This window comes from Silurus meridionalis, chromosome 3 (assembly GCF_014805685.1).
Source record: "Silurus meridionalis isolate SWU-2019-XX chromosome 3, ASM1480568v1, whole genome shotgun sequence".
NCBI lineage: Eukaryota > Metazoa > Chordata > Actinopteri > Siluriformes > Siluridae > Silurus > Silurus meridionalis.
The window spans coordinates 397,004-420,898 of NC_060886.1; the positions used below are offsets into that span (position 1 = coordinate 397,004).

Consider the following 23,895-nt stretch of genomic DNA (forward strand, 5'->3'; position numbering starts at 1 on the left):
GAAAGGAATGTAAGCTGTCACTGATGGACCCTTGATCAAGGCCCTCAATGGCCTGGTTGTGTAGATAGAATGTATTTTTTTTTATTCTGGATTAGATGATTCTGACAAATAAAATGAGAAGCAGGACTTAAATAATATGTATATTTAGTGGTTTGAGACTGCTTTGTAACTCGAGTGGGTTTTGAGATAAGTGCGAGTTTGGAGAAGATGTGAAGCAGTGGTGTTCAGGGAGCAGGTGAGTTAGAAGTTTAGAATAAAAAAATGTGGAGAGAGTTGTTCAGGATGTGGGAGGAGAATGTGAAATCAGTTGCTGATGTTTAGCACACGTTCCTGAAGTAGTGGTGAACGTCTGATTGGAATAACTTCAAAGCTGCTTATTTCTTGTCCATGCAAAAACCCTGGTCCACAAGAACTTATATTACATCAAATAATGACTCTATGTATAAATTTTGGACATAATGATATGGTCTGAAGTTCTAAAGTTCATCTAGCATTTCTGGGCTAATGTTCTCAAAGTTCTTGGGATGAAGTTCCATTGCTGGAAGATGATGATGCAAGATTATGCAAGATGATGATGATGATACATCTCTGCATGTTCAGTGAACTCCTCAGGGATCTTGATGTCCTTGTTCTAATACAGATAGATTCCTTTCTGTCTCTGCATTTTTTTACATCCTGCTGGTGGCTGCAAATAAAAACTACAAAACCATTATTTCCATCTCATCCGTTTCTGATGGAACATCGAAGCAGCCCAAGCATTGATGCTCTGGAACTATTATAATAACACATAATTGGGGCACTTTAACTCCATCAGACATGGTTTTCAGCGAGGTCAGTGCAGGACCATTAACAATGTCCTCACACTCACACATAAACACACACTACAGTGTATACTGCTAAACATCTGAGCCATATTCTGCTCTCCAGGTCTTCAGAGGGGCTGTGCTCGGCTCTTTGTGTTTTATGATGCTCGTAAATGCGCTTTATTAGTAGACAATGATAAGAGATGTGAGCAATTACAATCCTCCTCATGAAACTGTCCACAAATCCAACTCTGCCGTTTGTCAGGTGGATTTCGAGCTGCGTTTATCGAATGAGACGTTCTGCTCATGATCTCACTCAAGCAGGCCAATGTTTCTGCTTATACAGTACATTCTCCTCTGTGTGTGTGTGTGTGTGTGTGTTACAGAGCTGCTGCAGAAGAGTTCGGGTGAGTTCTCCTGTTCATGTGAGACACCATGTAATCTGACACGGTACGGGAAAGAGCTTTCCATGGTGAAGATCCCCAGCAAAGGATCTGCTCGATACCTGTCCAGAAAATACCACAAATCTGAGGATTATATAAGGCATGACGATTTTTAGTTGTAATCTTATTATTATGAATAAAATTATGAAGTCTATCTTAAATTGTTGATGTTTCTTCATTTCCAGAGAAAACTTCCTGATCCTGGACATTTTCTTTGAAGCTCTGAACTATGAGACGATCGAGCAGAAGAAAGCCTACGATGTCGCTGGGTTGTTAGGTAAAAGTTTCATCTGTGACCTCCTTTTCCACTGTGGTCCAACCCTGGTGATGATCTCAGATTAGATTTTCTGCTACCAGACTGGAATCAGCTCGATTGAGCCTCAGAGCAAATCTTGTGTCTTGTTTATTGCAGCTGTATTTTGTTGGATTTAATTATAAGGTTATGACTTGTGAAAAAAGTGAATCTGTGTCAGGAATGAAAGCTTGTGTTCTAAACTTCCTGGGTTTTAGTTTATTATCTAAACATCTGAGCATCATAAGCAAAGGTTTATAATTTTGAGTTCTTGGGTTTGTGTAAATGGTGTGGAAAGTTCATTCCTGATATTATGTTTCTGCATATAAGGTGATGGTCTAACGTTCCTGGGTTTTTATGTCCATTGTAAACGAGGTGGTTTCAAAAAGTTTGGAGATTCACTCTGTTTACAAGAAAGTACTTTATTTATCTACGTTTTCACATTTTCACCTTCAAAATAGTCTCCTTGCACAGCAATACAGCGCTCCTAGCGTTCTTCTGGAACGTGTCCTGGAAGCTTCTTTTCAAAGCATCTCATGCACCTTCTGTGATTTGCTCTGAATCTCCGCAACGGTGTCAAAACGGTGAAGTCAGCAGAAGCTAAATCTGGCGAGTGCAGTGGGTACGGAAGTGAGATCGTGTTTCCTGGTAAGAAACTTGGGCATGAGAAGAGCTCGGTGACACGGCGAACGTGGTCAGAACAGCACCAGTTGCACAGCTCCAAAAGTGCTCATCATGAGGTCTTTTGCCACACTGACTGATGTATGCTGGTGCTCCCTGTGAATACATTACATGTTAGGCTGATGTTAAACTGGTGTTAAACGAGGATGGGTTCACTTTTCACTGTGAGTACATTACTGCACGGTGGAATTCTCATTTCCACGTATCTCAGCTTGTTGGGGAGTTAGGGTTAGCCATGGTACAGCATCTCTGGGATAGAGAGAACTCCAGCAGTGGCAGTTTCATTGTTCGGGGCCTTGAGCCACTGAACTTATTATCAGCAACCCAAAGCATTAACCATTGAGCCTCAACTGCCTGCTATTATATTCTGCCTGCTATCTATATCCACAGCTCAAGTTTTCAGTCCAAAGTTCTAAGGATTTATTTCCTGCAGGTAAATCCATCACTTAGGCTGGTCTTAAACTGGTGTTAAATTTGTATTAGGCCAGTGTTAGGCTGGTCTTAAACTGATGTTAGGCTGGTGTTAGACAGGTGTTAAACTGGTGTTAAATGAGGATGGGTTTACTTTTGAGTCTGGTTCCTCTCATGGTTTCTTCCTCATAACATCTAAGGGAGTTTTTCACTGCCACAGTTGCCCCAGACTCCATCATCAGGGATAAACACACACCATTCACATTGACTGTTAAATTCTGTAAAGCTGCTTTGAGACAATGTGTTGTGAAAAGCGCAATAGAAATAAACTTGACGTGACCTTAACTGGTGTTAGGTGTTTGTAAAACTGGTGTTACGCTGGTGTTAGGCAGGTGTTAAACCGATGTTATACTGGTGTTAGGCTGGTGTTAAACTAGTGTTAATCTGGTGTTAGGCTGGTATTGAACTGGTGTTAGTCTGGTGTTAGTCTGGTATTGAACTGGTGTTAGGCTGGTGTTAAACTGGTGTTAGTCTGGTGTTAAACTGGTGTTTGGCAGGTGGTTCCTAAGATAACGCTCCCAGAAGAAACGTTTAGGGGTCTGTTGTATGTATTTGGTTAAGGCTCTAAGGAGAAAGTATTTGTGGAAAGTTCTTGGTTCCTGGATGAATGGGATGAAGATTTGATTGTTGACTTTCTATAATGACCTGCTGTTTGTTTTCTGGAGATAAAATGTCCCTGTGCTTGCTGTAGCTCAGGAGTGTGAGCGTCTACTCCTGTGTGCTTCATGCTGGAACAGCTTGGTGGCAGTGATGAGTTAATGAGCTGAATCTGGTGTGTTAAATGAGGCGGAGATGAACAACTCAGTGCTGTGGACCTCAGGACCCGAGTCTCACTCACACCTGATGGACACCATGTCACCCAGTCCCCGTCCTAATCCTCCTCCATCTCTGTTCCTGTTCTGCTCTCAGGTGATATCGGAGGACAGATGGGACTCTTCATCGGCGCGAGCATCCTCACCATCCTCGAGATCCTCGACTACATTTATGAGGTACATTTGAATTGCTAGTGTTGTATAATGATGTGTGTGCTGTGGATCATTAGTGTCTAGTGTCATCTGTCTCTTTTTCTTATCTCTCCATCTATTAATTCTTCCTATGTTTGTCTAGTTTTTTTCCTTTTAACTGTCCATCATTCTGTCTCAATTCTGTATTTAATCTTCCCTGTCTTTCTTCTTCTTCTTTTTTTTTCTCTGCAGGTGATTAAGTTCAGGTTACAGCGTTTGTTGAGGCCACAGAAGGAAGAAAAACGACCACAACAGCAATCCAGCACTGTAGCTACAGTCAGCCTGCAGGACACAAAGACAAAGGTCAGATGATTGTCTCTGAGACTTGCACTTAGTGACTTTACAAAGATCTCACAGAATCTTAGGAAGTCTCTCTTGAGTCTCAGAAAGTTCCTCACAGACTCCTATTTGCATTTATCTTATCATTTTAAGCAGAGGAACTTACCAAGGGCCCAGCAGATGCCTCCTCTACCCCTTGACCTTCTGATCTGATTTCCAGTGTCTTACGCCCTGAGCGACACTATATGGACAAAGGTTTTTGTGGACACCTGACCATAAGATTGCTTTATGAATCATTCCACACTTTCTCTCTATTTGCTGTTACAATAAGCTCCAGTCTTCTGGGGTTTTGGTGGGGATTTTTTCAGCTACAAGGGTGTTAGTAAAGTCAGGTACTGATGTAGGTGAGAAGGTGAGGAGCCTGGTGTGCAGTCAGTTTTACATTCAAAAGGGTTGGAGCTCTATAGCAGGAGATCTTCCACATCTTCCAACCAATGGAAAAATATTGAAATCGAGCTGGCTTTGTGCACAGAGGAACAGGTTTGGGTCTCCTAGTTCAAGTAAAGGAAAATTTCATGTTACCACATCCAAAGACGTCCTATACATCTGTGTGTCTCCAGCTTTGTGAGACCAGATTAGGGAAGAAGAACACATGGCTGGAAAAGTCCAATCATTTTGTCCATGTAGAGTAGCACTGCCGAGTCTCTGTGTCTCAGAATTGAGAAGCTTTTAGATTCTCGCTTTCACATTCTATAAGTATTTGAGATTCTGGAGCTCCATGTTCATGTTGCTATACGTCTCAACAAGTCTTACTGAGTCTCAGCAGGCTTTCTACACATTTCGGAAAAGTATGAAAAAAATATATAATTTTATTTAAGTCATTTCCAGGTTTGGAGTCGTATAAAAAATAAGAACATTAAGAATCGAAAAATAATTGTGTTTCCATACTGTTTTCTGAAATATAAAATTCTCAATTTGTTGAAAGTATTTTTTTATAAAATAAAGTCTACATCTACACTAATCTGGGTACAATTAAAAACGCAGACTTTGTTCACTCATACACACTTTCGTTTTCAATCGTTTTCTAAAAGTCGCTCATCCACACAGAAAAGACTGAAAAAACGATCACAGCCCAGTAGTGCACGTGAACAAAACGTCGAAACATTGTTTCCACCTGGCCTTTATTCTCTTTCGGGGTCTTTGACACGCTGCAGTAATGATAAAAAATGTGTTTTCGGAAGCCTCCGTTTTCCACACGCAGTGACGGGAAAACAGCGTTTTTAAATGTATCCGTTTTGGAGTGTCTTTTAAAAAGCTGCATTTTCTTTGATGGAAAAAGTTGTTTGAGTGTGAACGGAAGCCCAAAACAGAGAGAAGGATATGCACTTTCAAACAAATGTGATTGGTTGTTACATTGTTAGGCAGCAGTTGCCGTGACAGAACAGCGCCCCCTACCGTGCGACTGAACACATGGAAAACATCACAGATTCTGTCTCTGACATACATTAGAAATTGTAACATATTGTAGGTGTTGAATATGCTTTAAAAATCTTTAGGGAATCTGCATATTTGAGTCTGGAAAAGTGAGTTTACAGACTAAGACTTACAGACGTACTTTCTGTGTGATCGACAGGATATCAGTGAACACATGGAAAGAAATACAGAGGGTGCGACATTCACCAAAACCTTCCTCCCGAACAACCACCATCATCTTCATCACCACCACCTTCGTCATCAAAACGAGGACTTCGCCTGCTGACCAACATCAAGGACTGTCTCCGTCTCCGTCTCGTTGTCTGTCTTTCTCTCTTGGATCTTATTTTCACCAGTAAAAGCTCCAGCCAAAGCTGAACTCCTAAACCTGTGCTTGGATAGACTGTGTGTGTGTGTGTGTGTGTGTGTGTGTGTGTGTTAATGACCTGAGTGGATGTGTGGATGAGATGGAGTGCCAGAGCAGTTTGGGTGGAGGATCAGGACTTTAATCAGAACCTTCTCCAGCTGCGCTCCTTCTCCTCAGTTTCTTCTCATCCTGTAAAATTCCCCCTCAGTCACTGGGACACCTCACGTGGTCAGTGCTGGACGCGAGCGTCTCTCGCTGTATAACCGGGCGAGTGTGTATCAGAGCAGTAGCAGTATATTTGTCTCTCTAGGAGACACTTTAAACACAGTGTTTATATTCCACTGTTTATGATTATTCACTTCAACTGTATTAAAGATAATAATTTTTTTAACATCGATTGTGTTGAGAATTTTGTGTGTCCTTTTTATCTGAGTGAGTTTGTGAAGTAAAACACTAATTGGAAGGACAGAACAATGAAACGATCTTGTATGTATATTTGTGTGTTCATGGTGTGTAGGATAAGCTGATCTACAGTAGCTCTCGTCTGATGATCTCGCCGTAGGTTCACTGATAAAATGCGTTTGACAAATGACAAAAATGACAGGCTCGTATTTATACATTTAATCTGATCATTGTATAAGATAACATCATTTGTTGTAATGTAGGGAAGTGCCAGCCCAGTGTTTAAGGCTCTGAGTAACTGATCAGAAGATCGGAGGTTCAAGCCCCAATAACGCCAAGCTGCCAGTCTTGGGCCCTTAAGCAAGAACCTGTGTTTAAGGGTCCCTTTACTTTTTTTTACCTTTTACATCAAACTGTTAGATGGTTAAACTGAACTGAATGCTTCTCCTTTCTCCAGCCACTGTCGCGTAATAAACAAGGGATCATACATAACCCAATCACGGTACCCAATACTTCTTAGACTTTGAGTTAAAGGGGACACAACACACACACACACACACACACAGGTCAATTTTATGTTAATCCTGAAAGAAATTAAAAGAATGACGCTTTAGGCTTTAAGCTTCTCTCCGAATGCTTCTGGATGCGTGTCTTGGGCGGAGCTAAAGATTCACGAGCACGGAATTGGATCCTGAGTAAGAAATTGAACGTCAAGAATAACAGCAGCAACAGCGACTACAGAGGTTTCTCCTCTTACATCCAAAAACACACTGCTTTGGAGAATCCTGTGCAGGATCGCCAACGATCTCCATAACCAAATAAAGCATGGTGATGGGTGTGCTATTGCTCTGAGAGATGCAGAAATTAGTGCTAATAACAAGCCAGATGGTCCCTCTCTTCTTTAGTCCAGAGGACTATGGCTTTGGAAAATATATAGAAGATATTCAACTGTTTTTGCACTTTGATGTTGATGAACATGATTTTGAAATTGGTCCACAGTTTGTAGAGTCTTTCACAGACTAGGAAGCTCTGCCCAACTTTACTTCTGAGAGACTCCGGCTTTCTAAAATACACCACAACTTTTGAGGCCCCGTCACAACTTTGAGACGTGTTGCGCCATCAAATTTGTTCATGATTTATGGCATTTGCAAACAATTGCATTCTGGTTTGATTTACATTTCACACAGCATCCCAAATCTTTTCAGGAATTGGGGTTGTTTGTCTTTATACATTCCGTTTCAATGTCACAGTAAACACATGCAAGAAGAAATAATGTTTAATGAACGTGATTAAACGTGTTACTATGAAACTTATGTAAGAAAAGTACATTTATTTGACAGACATTTAATAAATCTGTGTGTTTCCTCTTTAATGATGTCCCCAGTCTGCTTCCTGCTTAGCCCCGCCCCCTTCTCGTCTCTTCCTGATTTGGATCAGCAGGTGAATACGTTTTTGTAATAAATCTCATTTCATCTTTTTTGCTTTGAAATAAATTGCATCTTAAACCCAAAACATTTTCAGTATACAGTGAAAACAATAGAACTGGACTTTCTGTTCCATTAATTTTGGAATAGAATGTCAATAATATATGGACGCTGAACATTTGAAAGCTCTATTAGCATGAGAAACTACATCATTTGTACATATTATTGTCTCTGTACACTGTATGAACAAAAGATTGTGGACACCTTACACCACTACTCCACTGATCTCTCCTTCCTCTACCACTGCACCACTGATCAGGTTGAAGTGAAAGATGTTCCACTAGATTTTGTGGAGATTTTATGGAGATTCAATCAGCTACAGGGTTGTCAGTAAAGTCAGGTACTAATGTGGGTGAGAAGGTTCCTGGGGTGCAGTCAGCATTTACATTCATTTCAAATGTATAGCAGGAGATCTTTCACACACTTCCAATCCATGGAAAGCAGATCTTCATTGAGCTGCTTTGTGCATAGGAGCATTGTGATGCTAGAACAGATTTGGGTCTCCTAGTTCAAACGAAGGCAAAATTGAATGCTCCTGCATCCAAAGACGTCTGATGCAATTTTCTCCGACTTTCGGGAAAAGTTTGACACGGGTGTCCCAGTACTTCTGGCCACAAAGTGCATGCATTTCTAGTAGTCTTCTTGAGTTTTATCATTACCTTTAAAGTTGTTTTTACACGTTGAAACTAGTAGAAAATGTACAATAATTATTCAAATAAAATTCATAAATACATTTCCTGTCATTCTGCTCCCCAAATGTGGTGTTTTTGTACGTACTTAAACACTTCACCTCTCCAATCCAGCGTCCTTTCCCACAGGTCATTACACTTCCACTGGACATGGTGTAGAACCTTCGGCAAAAATACTCCACTCTTTCATTCAGCTGATATTCAGAATTCGGTGGAACCATTAAATCTGCAAATTCAATTACTGGGGGTGGGTCACATTTACTTTTGTCTGTAAACACACACACACACACACACACACACACACACACACAATTACAACAGTTTTATTTTTTTTCCATTTTTTCCAAGTTAATGCTTCGATGATGTGCATTTGATGAATATGATATAAAGTGGAGTGGGATTTGACCTGAACATGTCGGGAATGGACTGCTCCATTCTCCATCATCTCCACATGTGATTGTAGAAGGTCCCGTCATAATCAGCTCAGAACTGGAACACTGGAAGCTTAAAGAATGTTTCACTTTAAATGGTGGAAATGTGCTCGGAGTTCCAGCAACTATTCTGACATGTTTGGGTTCTTGTTGTTTGCAAGTAATCTCTGTGAAAGGAACAGGAGAAATCATTGAAGAGGTTCTCATACAGTTCATTAGTGTTCCTCCTTCTTCTTTTTCCACATTCTGACTTTTCACTCTTTTATTCTTTACAGTTATTTTGGGTTTTATTGCATTAAAACTGGACCAGTGTCAAACTCAGGACTCCGAGGTTTGAGGTTCAATGTGCAGAGGTTCATCCAAAACACACAATCAATAATCCAGACACAGGCGTCAAAACACGTGAACCAGCAAAACATTCCAAAGTGAAAAGTCAGAAAGAAACCATAAGTCAAGGCTTCATGTCGACTTTGTGAATCAGCTCATTTTACTCCAGAAACAGCTGATGTATTTCACCCGAGACCTTCAGTGATGTTCTACACGAATCAATCCACCTCTTAATCCCATCATCATGTCACCAAGTCTACAAAAATCATCAGTATTACAGAGAAGTGCAGTAGATCAGAGCTGCATCACACACAGGATCTCATACAGTCACAATCAACATCATCACTAAAGCAACAAACACAATGATCACAATTCAACATGTCTCCTTTCACTGGAGCCACAACTGCACCTCCACATACATCATCTCCAGCAGAAACACCATGTCTTCTCATTTGGAAGAACACTGATTGGTTTCTCTTACATTAGATCAGAAGGCATGCTGTTTCAGGTTTGTCGTCCTACAATACCTCCACCTTTAATGGCTAAAAGATATCCAGATGACCTTCTAATTTACTCCCACAAACGATCATCTAAATGTAGACCGTTGGTTCCTAAATCAGAGTCCATCACTGCTGAGGGTTTGTGATCTTTCATTCGGTGATGTTTTTGTTTTGTTCCAGTCCAAAGTTGTGTTTAATATGTAAATGTGGTCAATCTGTTGGGCCGTCATTTACTCCTTCACTCTTCTCCATAGATCTTTAACACTGTCCAGTTTGTCCAGAGTTGCTTTCAGACCCTCATAGTCCTGCACCTGAACCCTTTCCTTCAGTTCCTTCTCCTTTTTGAGGCAGTACGGTTTCATTATAACACTATAATGTGGATAACACCACATATTCCATGCTACCTTCACACGCTGGCAAGGGCGTGTCCCACCGTCCACCCGAACACGTCCTGGTGTCCACCAGACTCTCCATTCGGTAACTAAAAAAATGTTCTGATGAGCAGCTCGTAGGAATGAATGAGTCAGAAGAATTGAAATTGGTGGTGTGTTCCTACCCTGGTCCACAAATGTATTTGATGGTAGTTCCATGAGCAAATTCAGTGACATTCACGATGACAAAATGACCGTAAGACATTTGTTCAGGACGCTCACATCGTTTATCTGCAAATAAACAACCACAAAATCACAAACAACATTTTACAGTTTATAAAGAAAATAACTAAAAGCTTCAGTAGTAAAAAGGGGTCATGTACATTATTACAAATTAATTTATTTCTCTAATCATTTCAGCTGCTTTCACAGTAATATTTTAAAACATTTTATCAAACTCTGTGGAGATGTTTGGATGGATTTGATTGAACAGACTGTCAGGTTTAACACACATGAGCCCAGAGTACAAGCTCGAGTTTGTGTTCTGTCATTAAATCTGAAACAGTTCTCCTGATGATGGAAATAATAATAAACATCTTACCCTCATCTGCTGAAGTATAAACACCAACCAAGAAAAACAGATAGAAGACAATCAGGCTTGAGTCCATTGTTCCAGTGCAGTCAGTGTAGATGTGATACTTTAAAAAGCTCAGAAGCAGTTTTGTGAGGCTCCTCACGTGAGCTGTCTTCAAATATTGATGTAAGAGACAAAGGTTAATATCAGGCACAGAGTTAACAAAACTCGGTTATATTAAACCACTCAGTATTTGTACAATTCACAGCTACTGATATGAACTAGTTGGTGAACTTTGACTGTTGGTGCCACACCAGCTAGATTGAAGATTTCAGAAACTGCTGATCTCCTGGGATTTTCTCAAAACTTTGTATGCAAACCGAAATCCAGTGAGCAGCAGGTCTGGTGATGAGGGAAGTCAGAGGAACATGACCAGACCTGCAAGTCCACAGTGATCCAAATAAGCACTGTGCAGCAATGATGAGCTGAAAAGTATCTCACACCAAGCTTAAAGTTGATGATCTACAACAGCAGAAGAGAGCAGTAGTGTAGAGTAGTGGAGAATACTGACATGTGGAAACAAATAATGAAAAACTCACCATTTGGAGAAATAAAGCAGTAGTTTCTGACTGTGAGAGTTTAAACAAACAGGCAGGTCTGGAGACTGGACTATATCTTCATCTATTAAACACACACACACACACACACACACACACACACACACACACACACATACACACAAGAGAGAAAAAATCAATACTACAAGGTAGTACTCATGCAGTCAGTGTTAGTAAGTCAAGCCTGTGAGACAGAGGTGTTAACAGAGGCAGGACTGAGCTCGCTGGGATTCAGATTGATGTTATCACTTGCTGAACCTGCCACTCCTCCAGCTCACTACCACTGAGATAACCTTCAGGGGTGTTTATGGTCTGTATTCTCTGCTCCTAGTCCTTCCTCCAGATCCAGATTTTCTCCAAATATCCATATCACCTTACATTCAGTTAGCAGTTTGGGAAAAATATCGAAAATACAATTTAAGGTCAATGTCAAGGAAACTTTATACTAAATATAGACGTGATACATAATTAATTAATAGCATCATGTTAAAACTGCTAATTATTCAAGCTTTGGTCACTCAGTCATGAACATAAGATATAATTATTATTATTATTATTATTATTATTATTATTATTATTATTATTATTATTATAACTATTATCATTATTATTAATATTGTTATTATTGCTATTAATTATTATGATTATAATTATAATTATAATATCATTATTATTAATATTATTATTATTATTATTGTTATAATATTATGACTATTGTTATAATCAATTCTATTTTTGCTAAAAGGATGGAAATGACAGTGGTTTCTTTTCTAAATGTTGATGGCAGCATGAGGCTGGACGCACAGTCACAGGAAGCACCGACCTTCATGTCAGTGTGCAAAAAGACATGTTCCTGTGTTTCAACAAAGTCAACCCCCAAAAATGTTGAAACCGTTCGGCAACTCGTGCATGATGATCGTCGGAGAACAAGCCACAACATTGCTCCTGTTGATGATGTACCATAAAGAACAGAAAGGGACCAGACGATCCTCATGTGTGATTAGAACTTTTTCGTAGCACTGAGAATCCGTCCCCAGGGGCCACACAGTCAGTAGAGAGTGCTACTGCCAGGTTTTAAGGCATCTGAGGGAGGACAATCAGCAAATTTTAAAACGTTTTGATACCACCTCATATCTGTGAGTAGCATAATCATGTGAACTTTTGCTTTAAGTATCTGGTGTAACCCCTTTATGCAGCAATAACCACAAGTCATCATCAGTAACAGTTGATCAGTTCCGCACAATTGCCTGGAGGAAGTTTAGCCTATTTCTCAGTACACAACAGCTTCATCTCAGGCATGTCTGTAGGTTTCCTCACATGCACTGCTTGTTCAGGTTCATCCACACCATTTCTACTGGATGAAGGTCAATACTTTGAGTTAGTTAATACAAAATATTAACTTTTTCTTTAACTTTTCTTTGATATGAATTGTTCTAAATTCATTGTTTTACCTATAATGGTAAGACCACATTCGACTATGGAGCAATAGCAGTGGTAGAGGATGGAGGGATGAGTGGAGCAGTGGTAGAGGATGGAGGGATGAGTGGAGCAGTGGTAGAGGATGGAGGGATAAGTGGAGCAGTGGTAGAGGATGGAGGGATGAGTGGAGCAGTGGTAGAGGATGGAGGGATAAGTGGAGCAGTGGTAGAGGATGGAGGGATAAGTGGAGCAGTGGTAGAAGATGGAGGGATGAGTGGAGCAGTGGTAGAGGATGGAGGGATGTGTGGAGCAGTGGTAGAGGATGAAGGGGTGAGTGGAGCAGTGGTAGAGGATGGAGGGATAAATGGATCAGTGGTAGAGGATGGAGGGATGAGTGGAGCAGTGGTAGAGGATGGAAAGATGACTAGAGCAGTGGTAGAGGATGGAGGGATGAGTGGAGCAGTAGTAGAGGATTGGGGGATGAGTGGAGCAGTGGTAGAGGATGGAGAGATGGAAACATATCTGGTGTTCCACACATATAGAACATCTCTAGGTTAAACACAGTGTACATGCAGATGGCTTAAAAACAGGATGATAATCGATGCTATACAATGAACACAAAGTTACAGTGAGGAAAATAAGTATTTGAACACGCTGCTATTTTGCAAGTTCTCCCACTTAGAAATCATGGAGGGGTCTGAAATTGTCATCGTAGGTGCATGTCCACTGTGAGAGACATAATCTAAAAAAAAAATCCAGAAATCACAATATATGATTTTTAAACTATTTATTTGTATGATACAGCTGCAAATAAGTATTTGAACACCTGTCTATCAGCTAGAATTCTGACCCTCAAAGACCTGTTAGTCTGCCTTTAAAATGTCCACCTCCACTACATTTATTATCCTAAATTAGATGCACCTGTTTGAGGTCATTAGCTGCATAAAGACACCTGTCCACCCCATACAATCAGTAAGAATCCAACTACTAACATGGCCAAGACCAAAGAGCTGTCCAAAGACACTAGAGACAAAATTGTACACCTCCACAAGGCTGGAAAGGGCTACGGGGAAATTGCCAAGCAGCTTGGAGAAAAAAGGTCCACTGTTGGAGCAATCATTAGAAAATGGACGAAGCTAAACATGACTGTCAATCTCCCTCGGACTGGGGCTCCATGCAAGATCTCTGAAAAGAGCTGGGACCACCGTTTCCAAGGTTGTTAATACACTAAGACGTCATGGTTTGAAATCATGCATGGCACGGAAGGTTCCCCTGCTTAAACCAGCACATGTCCAGGCACGTCTTAAGTTTGCCAATGACCATTTGGATGAGTCATGGGAGAAAGTCATGTGTTCAGATGAGACCAAAATAGAACTTTTGGGTCATAATTCCACTAAACGTGTTTGGAGGAAGAAGAATGATGAGTACCATCCCAAGAACACCATCCCTACTGTAAAGCATGGGGGTGGTAGCATCATGCTTTGGGGGTGTTTTTCTGCACATGGGACAGGGCGACTGCACTGTATTAAGGAGAGGATGACTGGGGCCATGTATTGCGAGATTTTGGGGAACAACCTCCTTCCCTCAGTTAGAGCATTGAAGATGGGTCGAGGCTGGGTCTTCCAACATGACAATGACCCGAAGCACACAGCCAGGATAACCAAGGAGTGGCTCTGTAAGAAGCATATCAAGGTTCTGGCGTAACCTGGCCAGTCTCCAGACCTAAACCCAATAGAGAATCTTTGGAGGGAGTTTAAACTCCGTGTTTCTCAGTGACAGGCCAGAAACCTGACTGATCTAGAGAAGATCTGTGTGGAGGTGGGCCAAAATCCCTCCTGCAGTGTGTGCAAACCTGGTGAAAAACTACAGGAAACATTTGACCTCTGTAATTGCAAACAAAGGCTACTGTACCAAATATTAACATTGACTTTCTCAGGTGTTTAAATACTTATTTGCAGCTGTATCATACAAATAAATAGTTAAAAAATCATATATTGTGATTTCTGGATTTTTTTTTTTAGATTATGTCTCTCACAGTGGACATGCACCTACGATGACAATTTCAGACCCTCCATGATTTCTAAGTGGGAGAACTTGCAAAATAGCAGTGTGTATAAATACTTATTTTCCTCACTGTATAAACAGTTATAATTATTCAGAAAGGATATTAAGTGTATGGAGTGGAGCAGAAATTGAGTGGAGCAGAACTCTGGAGTGGAGCAGAACTCTATGATGATTACTGCAGTAGAATCAGTAAAGCATCAATGAGTGAGAACCAGTGAAGGTTAGAAGAAGAAGATGAGTTTACTGAGACGCTCAGTCACTGATACACTGATTCCTTATAGAAGACTCACAGTTACATGTATTTAAAATGGGGACGGAAAGAAAACTTATGCCTATGAAGAGTCCTATCTGTCCATAGATTAGGACATAGTGTCCACCAGGTGAGAGTGAGACTCCTGAGGTCCACAGCGCTGCAGTGTTCAGCTCTGCCTCATTAAACACACCTGATTCAGATCATTAACTCATCACTGATGTCTTCATGAGCAGAGTCTCAGACTCAGAGATTTTGTTTTTACATGAATGTGTTAAGACTCTAATGAAACATGGCAGCGTTTTCCACTGAGAAATTCAGGAACTCATCCTGGGAGAGCAAACTTCAACCTAAAACTTCTGGACTTTAAAATATATCTTCACAAAATGAGCCACATTAAAGACTGGTTTAGAATGAACTAATTCGTCACTATTGTGGAATTTACATTCTATAAAGTGAATCTCAGGCTTCGTTGATGAAACCCTGGTGGTGATGTTTGTTAGATGTTCCATCGTAGCGCTCGTTCAGGGTTTGTAAAGGACCTGTGATGGACAGTTCGTGGAAATATGCAGCAAAACGCGGCCAGAAACCCGGAACTGCGTTCAGTAACCCGGCGAGGAACCTTCCTGGCTGTACCTCATCATTCCCTCACTCATACAAGTGGATAAAAGTTCCTCCCTTCTGTTTTTTTGTTTTTTATTCTAATAGCATCTTTCGGTCAGTTCAGCGAGCTTCAGGGTGGGTTTGTTTTGTGTGTTTGTTTGTTTATTTGTTTACCCAATAGTTTGTACCCTGAACTACATTTTGTCACGAGGACAGACAGGTTTCTGTTTTTCCCCAAAGGGAAGAGAAACACAAAATGAATCCAATCAATCAGAAAAGTAGAAAAAGGGAATGATAGCAGAGAAAGAGCAGCGAGATTGGATCTAGCGCTCGTGCTGATCAGTCACGTTAAGATTAACGAGAAGATTCCTCTGTTTTTACGCAGTTTGTATAAACGCCTTGTCGTCTGCTTCAGGAAGTTCTGGAGGAGCGAATCAGGTGGAAGAATAAATAGTTAACGTAACAAATAAATATGTGTGGACAGAAAACTGATGGACACAGACGCCGGCACTCCTGCGTTTACATTCACGGCTTTTATCCAGAGAGACTTACAACTGAGAGTTAAGGGCCTTGCTCAAGGGCCCAGCAATAGCAGCTTTTTAGTTCAGGACACAGAACTCCCACCTCCCCTACTGAACACGTCTGCATGGTTACTGTACTACTGAAAAGCGGTGATCTTCAGGTGGGGAAAATCATCATGTTTGACCCTGTGGATTGCACATTTTCATGATGTTGTCCACTATTCATCCAGAGGGCCTTTAACCCTCGACCCCTCAGGTGTAAGACACACTGAATATTTTACTTCTTTTTTATTCGGCTCTTTAAAGTTACTTTTTCAGGATAGTTTTTACGTGATGTTTTTCTTCTTGTTTATTTGTTCTTGTGATTTTTATTTTCTTTGTTTTATTGTATTATTATTTTTAATATTACTTATTATTTTAAATTTTTCTTTTTATCTTTAAAAAGCACTTTGAGATGTACATTTTAAAGGCGTTATATAAAATAAAGATTATTATTATTATTATTATTATTATTATTTATATACAATTTTTTCAAGCTTCTGTCCAGACCCTTGTCTTTTGTGTTTGTCTCAAAGTGGTGGTTCAGTGGTTAAGGTTAAGACTAAGAGGTTATTTATTAGAAGGTTGGGGGTTCAAGCCCTATTATTGCCGAGCTGCCACTCTTGGGGCCCTTGAGCAAGGCCCCTAACTCTCTGTGCTCCAGGGGGTGCAGTATCATGGTTGACTGCTTCATAACATCGCTAAAATAAAAAAATATTTTACCCTCCAAAAGCACCTGGAAGACCTTTATTCATTCCAGTCCACAATTCAGAATATTCTTCTGTAGATGAAATGCTCATCTATTTCTCAGTCCAGATCTCCAACCCCAGGCTCATCTCTGATCCAGAATAAGCACTTCAGTGGTTATGAACAGATTATTTTCTCTGTATTCTCTCTGTTGTGTTCAACCTGAATTTTGTCCCTAGTACATTTCTTTCTCCTCACTTCACTTCCTATCACATCACAGATCATCTGATCAGTGTTTCCAGAATAATTCCCCTCCTCAAGGGTTAAATTCCTGCTGCTGCTCCGAACTCCACTGCAGACACCACGACTAATCTGAGCTCCAGATTCCTCCTGGAACCTGATGCTTCTCTCCATTAAAGTCAGAGATCGGTTTTATTTCACGTTGTAACTGAGACTGAATCGATTCTGAACAGAGACACACTTCCACATTACACCTTAAACACACACACACACACAGCCTTTAAATCCCTTTAGGTTTCTGTAAAAACGTTTTAAACGTTTTAATGTACGTTTAAAATGTTGTATTGCCTGAAGATCCTGTGAAGCTCCTCTGTACTTTCTCTTTTCTACACCATTGTAAATGTTTATTTTTAATTTTCAAAAATCTTCAAATCCAGAACAATTTCTGTTAAAAGAAAAATGTCCTGCATCTGAAGACTAGTCTAGTTCAGTTTGGAGAAAAAAAATCACATATTGGTGGAAATGTCAGGTGTCCCAATACTTTTGGACTTAACAGTAAAGAGGTGTGGTTTAACAACAGGCAGGTGTGGTTTAACAGTAAAGGGGTGTTGTTAAACAGTAAAAAGGTGTGATGGTATGGTTTAACAGTAAAGGGGTGTGGTTTAACAGTAAATGGGGTGTGGTTAAACAGTAAAAAGGTGTGATGGTATGGTTTAACAGTAAAGGGGTGTGGTTTAACAGTAAATGGGGTGTGGTTAAACAGTAAAAAGGTGTGATGGTATGGTTTAACAGTAAAGGGGTGTGGTTTAACAGTAAATGGGGTGTGGTTAAACAGTAAAAAGGTGTGATGGGTATGGTTTAACAGTAAACGGGTGTGGTTTAAAAGCAAAAGGGTGGTTTATCAGTAAATGGGGTGTGGTGGGTGTGGTTTAACAGTTAAGGGGTGTTGTGGGTGTGGTTTAACAGCAAAGGGGTGTGGTTTAACATTAAATGGGGTGTGGGTTAACAGTAAAAAAGTGTGGTGGGTGTGATTTAACACTAAAGGGGTGTGGTTTAACAGTTATGGGGTGTGGTTAACCGGTAAAGGGGTGTGATTTAACACTAAAGGGGTGTGGTTTAACGGTAAAAGGGTGTGGTAGGTGTGATTTAACAGTTAATGGATGTGATGGGTGTGGTTTAACAGTAAAGTGGTGTGGTTTAATGACAAATGGGTGTGGGTAACAGTAAATGGGTGTGGTTTAACAGTAAAGGGGTGTGTTTTAACCTGCACTGAAGCTGCACAGCATGAATGTGTGATTCTAAAGCGGATTTTTGTTGCTATAATTCAGTATTAAGATGAAAGTAGAAGCTGGCGTTCCTCCGTTTATCACTTTCTCCTTGTGTTACATTAACGCTGATATAAAGAAAGTTATTGAGGTGCAGTGTCTCAAAGCTCTGATACAAAGTCCACGTGTGAAAGACAGTGACACTGACACGTGAATGACAAAGAAGGAAGATGAGAGAGTAATAAAGCGAGAGACGGAGAGACGACAAACAGCCTTCATTTGATGATCTCAGGGGGCTGTGGTGGATTCAAAGCAAAGCATTCTGGGTAAAAGATGAGTCTTTACTGACTCACTGTCACAGCTGGACTGAAAAAAAACATCAACAGCTGCAATCAAGATCCGAGACAAACGGCTTCAGGGGTTATTCCTATAAATCCACATATAAGCACTCGGTGCGCTCGGGTTTCAGCAGGGATTGGAGAAAAACTCCAGTAGAAGAAAGAATAAAAAACGTGAAAGAAATAAACATGAAACTATCACTTGGTGGTCTGTCATTAAACACCAAAACTTTACCCATAATGCCCTGGGGCAGAAAACTGCAAGCTGGGACTCCACCGCATTCATCGAAGGGGAAATGTTCTCCTGCTACGTCTCACCAAACATCTTCAGAAGCCTGAACATCAGTTTGCGGCCTTGTGTAACTGTGGCTTTGTCACTTCCGCTTTTTGGAGCGATGCCCAAATACATTAGCATCTCATTAGCATAAATCTTCCCAGCAGCTTTAATTAGCTTTAATTGCCTGCAAATTTGCTTCATAGGCACTGTTTTCCCTCAACCTGCTGCTCCTCACACTGAGATCTTCAGGGTTTCTTTTCTACATCTCACAGCACCTGGTTAATGATAGCCATTTTTTCACTGACCAATCGGAATGCAGCTTTCTGACTGTAAATTATTCCAAAATAAACACTAGGAGAAGAACAAACTTCAGAAATGATTCCACTTTAAATGCTACTAAATGCTGATTTGTTTTCTTCTGAAATGGAGAAAGTGGAAAAGACACACAGCGTGCTCAAGTTCACCTCGTTTAAAACCCCAAACAGATGAGCTTCAGAAATGTAGGGTGACCAGGTGGACCTGATCAGCAGATGTTTAATGGAGGTTTTTAACGCTACTGGAGGTTTTACAAAAGTGTGCAGATGTTTTTCCAGCAAGAACTGAAATGTACTCTGGTGTCTAGTTGTGATCTACTACCTGATAGAATTCTAGTTCCTGTTTTAAAGGTGGGAGATGAGGATGTGAAGCTGAATGTTCTGACCCTCTGGGTGATAGTCCAGAAGCAGGTTCTGTAGTTTGAATGGAATGAAGGAGTTAGATTCTGAACTTGTTAATTATCTGCATTGTTTTTTATAGTCCAGGTGGCTCTCCTCTTGTAGAACATCTGAATGGGATTTTGGAGCTGTATATCACCTAGCTGCTGAGAATAACCTTCATTTTGAAGGTGTCCATCAGCACTGGTGTCTATCAACACATTCTACAGTTTCCACCCTGACAGGCAACAACCCCCTTCCTGCTCCAGCCTCTTCCAGCATGCTCCTTACAGAACCCACACTGAACCTCGGAGAAATGTTTTTATTTTTTTAGATGTGCTGCCAGATGTTCCTGCCAGATGTTCATGAGAACCAGAGATGGCTCTCTTGCGTCCCAGACCAGACACTGTACAGTCTACATGAACACACTGATGGAGTGTGAGTGCATCCAGAGCATCAGACCTCATGGTGTGTTTTCATACATTGATTTGATGGCTTCCTTTAAGGGGACACACACACACACACACACACACACACACACACACACACACACACACTCCAAACCAAAACCAGGCCAGATGGAGACCTGTGTGTGTGTGTGTGTGTGTGTGTGTGTGTGTGTGTGTGTTTTATCTCCTGGAATGGCTCTCAGAGGGTTTTAGGTGATAAAACATCGGTCTGGTCTTTGCCCTCTCTCTCTCTCTCTCTCTCTCTCTCTCTCGCTCTCTCTCTCTCTCTCTCTCTTTTCACTCTCTCTCTCTTTCTCTCTCTCTTTTCACTCTCTCTCTCTTTCTCTCTCTCTTTTCACTCTCTCTCTCACTCTATCTCTCTCTGTTGTCTGTTTTTTTCCACTCCATCACTTTTTTCTAGTATCTCTTCATCACTCTTTTCTTTTCACCCGGTCTCTCTTCTTTTTCAGTAAAGTGTAAATTATTGCAAATACGTTTGACATTTTGTTGTAAAATTTCATCTCTGAATGTCTGCGGATGATGTCATAAATATGCCATTACGGCAGCTGTCCAATCAGCAGCCTCGATTTCAATCGCATTCGCATGCTGTATAATTACACACTCGGAATAATAACACACAAACGTACAATCTCTATAATCACACACTCCTGATAATGTTCTATTTGGGTGTACTTTTCCTTTACACTCTACTCCTCTATACCAGTGTGTGTGTGTGTGTGTGTGTGTGTGTGTGTGTGTGTGTGTGTGTGTGTGTGTCCACTCCAGGCCAAAACACTGACGCTTGTGCAGCTTCCATTCACATCACCAGAGAGAAGAACAATTTGTGTTTTGGGTTTTCAGAAACGTCTTCATTCCATTTCATTTCTGCTTGTGTTTGGAACCGACGCCTCGTCTGAAATCAAATCAAACGCCACGAAACACTCTGAACTTTCCTCTGAACACACACACAGTCACAGAGTCATCACAGAGTCCTCTGCGTTAGCGAAGCCATTAGCATTCTGAACATCATTCGGTTCCTCATCGTGTAAAAAGCTTCCTCGTTCCTCATTCATTTCCTGCAGGAACGAGTCTCGCTACTCACAGAGATGAAGCCCAGGCACGGTGATTATTTTCTGAAAAGACGTCCCACGGCGAAGGAGACAAAGAGACTGTCCACATTTAACCTGCAGGACGTTCAGCCTCTCCTCATATCATATCCACATTCAGGAAACGACGCAGCAGCGTCCTCCTGAGATAACCGACAACCTGCTCGCTTCATATTCACATCAATCTCACATTGCAGTTTTTCTCAGTGGCTTTGGAGCGTTTCTCAGATCAGAAATAACATTTCTCAAAACTACTTGTTCAACCTCTACATCATGTCGTCACTCGTGTTCATATTAACAACATTTTCTCGTTGCTTTGATCAAATCATGAACACTTTAGTACATTAATTTAACTGATTGTATTCGAGTGTCTGCTGTTTCCTACAGTATCAGATGTTTATGTTCATGTTGAGCAAAATATATTCTACTGGTTTCACCTGAATAGTTTTAACCCCCAAAACATCTCAGCATCAGTTCATTACATCAGTCATTATATGTAAAATCATTAAACCAGTCGTTAGAATCTGTCATCTAAAATTTTTATTTATTATTTTAGTAAATGTGTTGAAGTGATGAAATGTGCAGATGAATGTTGAAGGTCACTAATGAAGGCGAGTGAAGACATCAGATCAACCAATCATCAACCAGTTCTCTAAAACAGGTGGAAGGTGAATGTGGTGAAGCTTCAGTTGGAGACTGAATACAGACGGAGTAAAACACAGAATTCTACATTCTGAAAATGGATGAAGTAAGAAACAAACGAACACTAATACAGTACAGTAAAAGTCTGAATCCTGTTCATCTCCTACAATCAGTATAAATCACATATCCAATCAAATCAATACATTTGTGCTGCTGAAACTCATAAATAACAAACAGAAGGAAGTCAAATGTTGTGCATTTTCAGTCTCTGTGATCCAAAAACACTGTTTCTATCAGGAAACACTGAACCTGTGCATCATACTGAGAAGATGAATGAACATTATGACCATCGTGTTTGTGAACGATGATGAAGAGACTTTTCATTCTGATGGGAATGAGATGTTCACAAATACTCACTTTTGAGGATTTTGAGAAAAGTTCAGATTTCTGCAGGAAATCCAGTGTGTTGTGCTGTTTGTACATGTTGTTTTGAGAAATGCAATTGATGATTTGAGAAATGCTTCAAAGCAACTGAGAAAAACTGTAATCTCTCAATCACAAGAAAGAGAATGAGAGCGACAGAGAGAGAGGCATTTTGTTGCACTTTCACTGCAATGTCCACCAGCGTGACAGTTTACCGGTGTGACAGTGTGTTCATCAAAAACCAAGTTCTGTCCAGTCCCAGTCCTTCCACCATGTGCAAAAGTCCCCTGGCTGCTGTTCTCCACACCAGGTTTCTGGGCCCAGTTAGGAGTCTCTGAATGAACTGGAGGTGGGTGAAAGGCTGCAGTTCTGCTAATCAGATGAACCAGCTTCTGCCCCATTCCTCCTTGGGCAGATGGAGGACGAGCTGGGCCTGGATGTTCACCAGCAGGTTTGGTGGCAGATCCACGCATGCCAGCTTGTGCCACATGGACAATACTGCCAGGTTGTTGCTCACCAGTGTTCGCCCCCTGTTGGACAGCTTTGGAACTAGCCACTTCCACCTGCTCAGTCTGCCCTTGATGTGCTCTACAGTGCCTTCCGACTTTTTAATTTAAAACTCAAGTATTTAAAACCACCTTTATCCCACACCAGGCCTCCTGGGAGTGTCTGCTCCCCACCTCCACACTCCCCAACTAAAACTGCTTCACTCTTTCCCCAGTTTACTTTCGCTGATAATAAAAACTCAAAGTATCTTAAAACATCATTTAAAACATTCACATCAGACTGGGGTCCCACCATTACAGTCAGGTTGTCTGCATACGCTGACAGGTAGAGAAAAGCATTAGTGTGTGGAATATTAAAACAAGTAAGATGATTTTTTCAGATTTATTAAAAGAGGTTCAGTAGTAGGAGTGTTCAGCATTCCTGACAGTGAACAGCCTTGTCTAATCTCTCTATACACTCTAGAAGGGGCACATAAACCACGGTTAACCTTCAGTACACTCTCAATTTCACTCTACAGCACTTTGATCATGGCTATGAAACCAGGGTTAAACCCAAAACTTTCCAACACACCACCCACTCTCACGCACTATACACACTACGCTAACTATTCCACCGTGCATGAGTGCAGAGAGAGAGAGAGAGAGAGAGAGAGAGAGAGAGAGAGAGAGAGAGAGACAGACAGACAGACAGACAGACAGAGAAAGAAAGAAAGAAAGACGAACAGACAGACAGGATGAGAGAAAGAGAGGGGTAGAAAGACAGACAGACAGACATACATACAGACAAAGGAAGAGAGAAAGAGACAGACAGACAGACAGACAGACAAAGAGAGAGAAAGACAGAGGGACAGAGAAAGAGACAGACAGACAGACAGACAGACAGACAGACAGACAAGAGAGAGAAAGACAGAGGGACAGAGAAAGACAGACAGACAGACAGACAGACAGACAGAGGAAGAGATAAAGAGAGAAAGAGGCAGACAGACAGAGAGAGGCAGACAGACAGAGAGAGGCAGACAGACAGAGAGGCAGACAGACAGAGAGGCAGACAGACAGACAGACAGACAGACAGACAGAAAGACAGACAGACAGACAGAGGAAGAAAGAAAGAGGGAGACAGAAAGAGGCAGACAGACAGACAGGCAGGCAGGCAGGCAGACAAAGGA

General features: G+C 41.0%; 2 protein-coding genes across 3 annotated transcripts in view; one reads left to right on the plus strand and one right to left on the minus strand.

Annotated features, from left to right (window-relative positions):
- Positions 1 to 6,204, plus strand: part of asic4a (acid-sensing (proton-gated) ion channel family member 4a) — a 69,213-nt gene extending 63,009 nt beyond the window's left edge. Inside the window, exons 6-10 of the mRNA XM_046845762.1 lie at positions 1,190 to 1,346; positions 1,432 to 1,523; positions 3,600 to 3,679; positions 3,887 to 3,997; positions 5,607 to 6,204. Of these exons, the coding sequence (XP_046701718.1) occupies positions 1,190 to 1,346; positions 1,432 to 1,523; positions 3,600 to 3,679; positions 3,887 to 3,997; positions 5,607 to 5,732 (566 nt within the window). The 3' untranslated portion in view covers positions 5,733 to 6,204. The remainder of the gene's footprint in view (positions 1 to 1,189; positions 1,347 to 1,431; positions 1,524 to 3,599; positions 3,680 to 3,886; positions 3,998 to 5,606) is intronic.
- A 1,907-nt stretch (positions 6,205 to 8,111) lies between these two features.
- On the minus strand, positions 8,112 to 11,271 carry LOC124383182 (P-selectin-like). Of its 2 annotated transcripts, XM_046845616.1 has the most exons (7): positions 11,191 to 11,271; positions 10,619 to 11,113; positions 10,203 to 10,308; positions 10,051 to 10,127; positions 8,795 to 8,986; positions 8,477 to 8,656; positions 8,112 to 8,385 (listed from the first exon to the last, which is right to left on the minus strand). In XM_046845616.1, the coding sequence occupies exons 2-7, from the start codon at positions 10,683 to 10,685 to the stop codon at positions 8,330 to 8,332; spliced, it is 678 nt and encodes a 225-aa protein (XP_046701572.1). In that variant the 5' UTR covers positions 10,686 to 11,113; positions 11,191 to 11,271; the 3' UTR covers positions 8,112 to 8,329. The 2 variants fall into 2 exon arrangements, with proteins under 2 accessions (XP_046701572.1, XP_046701571.1); XM_046845615.1 differs by having other exon boundaries at positions 8,112 to 8,656.
- Positions 11,272 to 23,895: the final 12,624 nt, after the last annotated feature.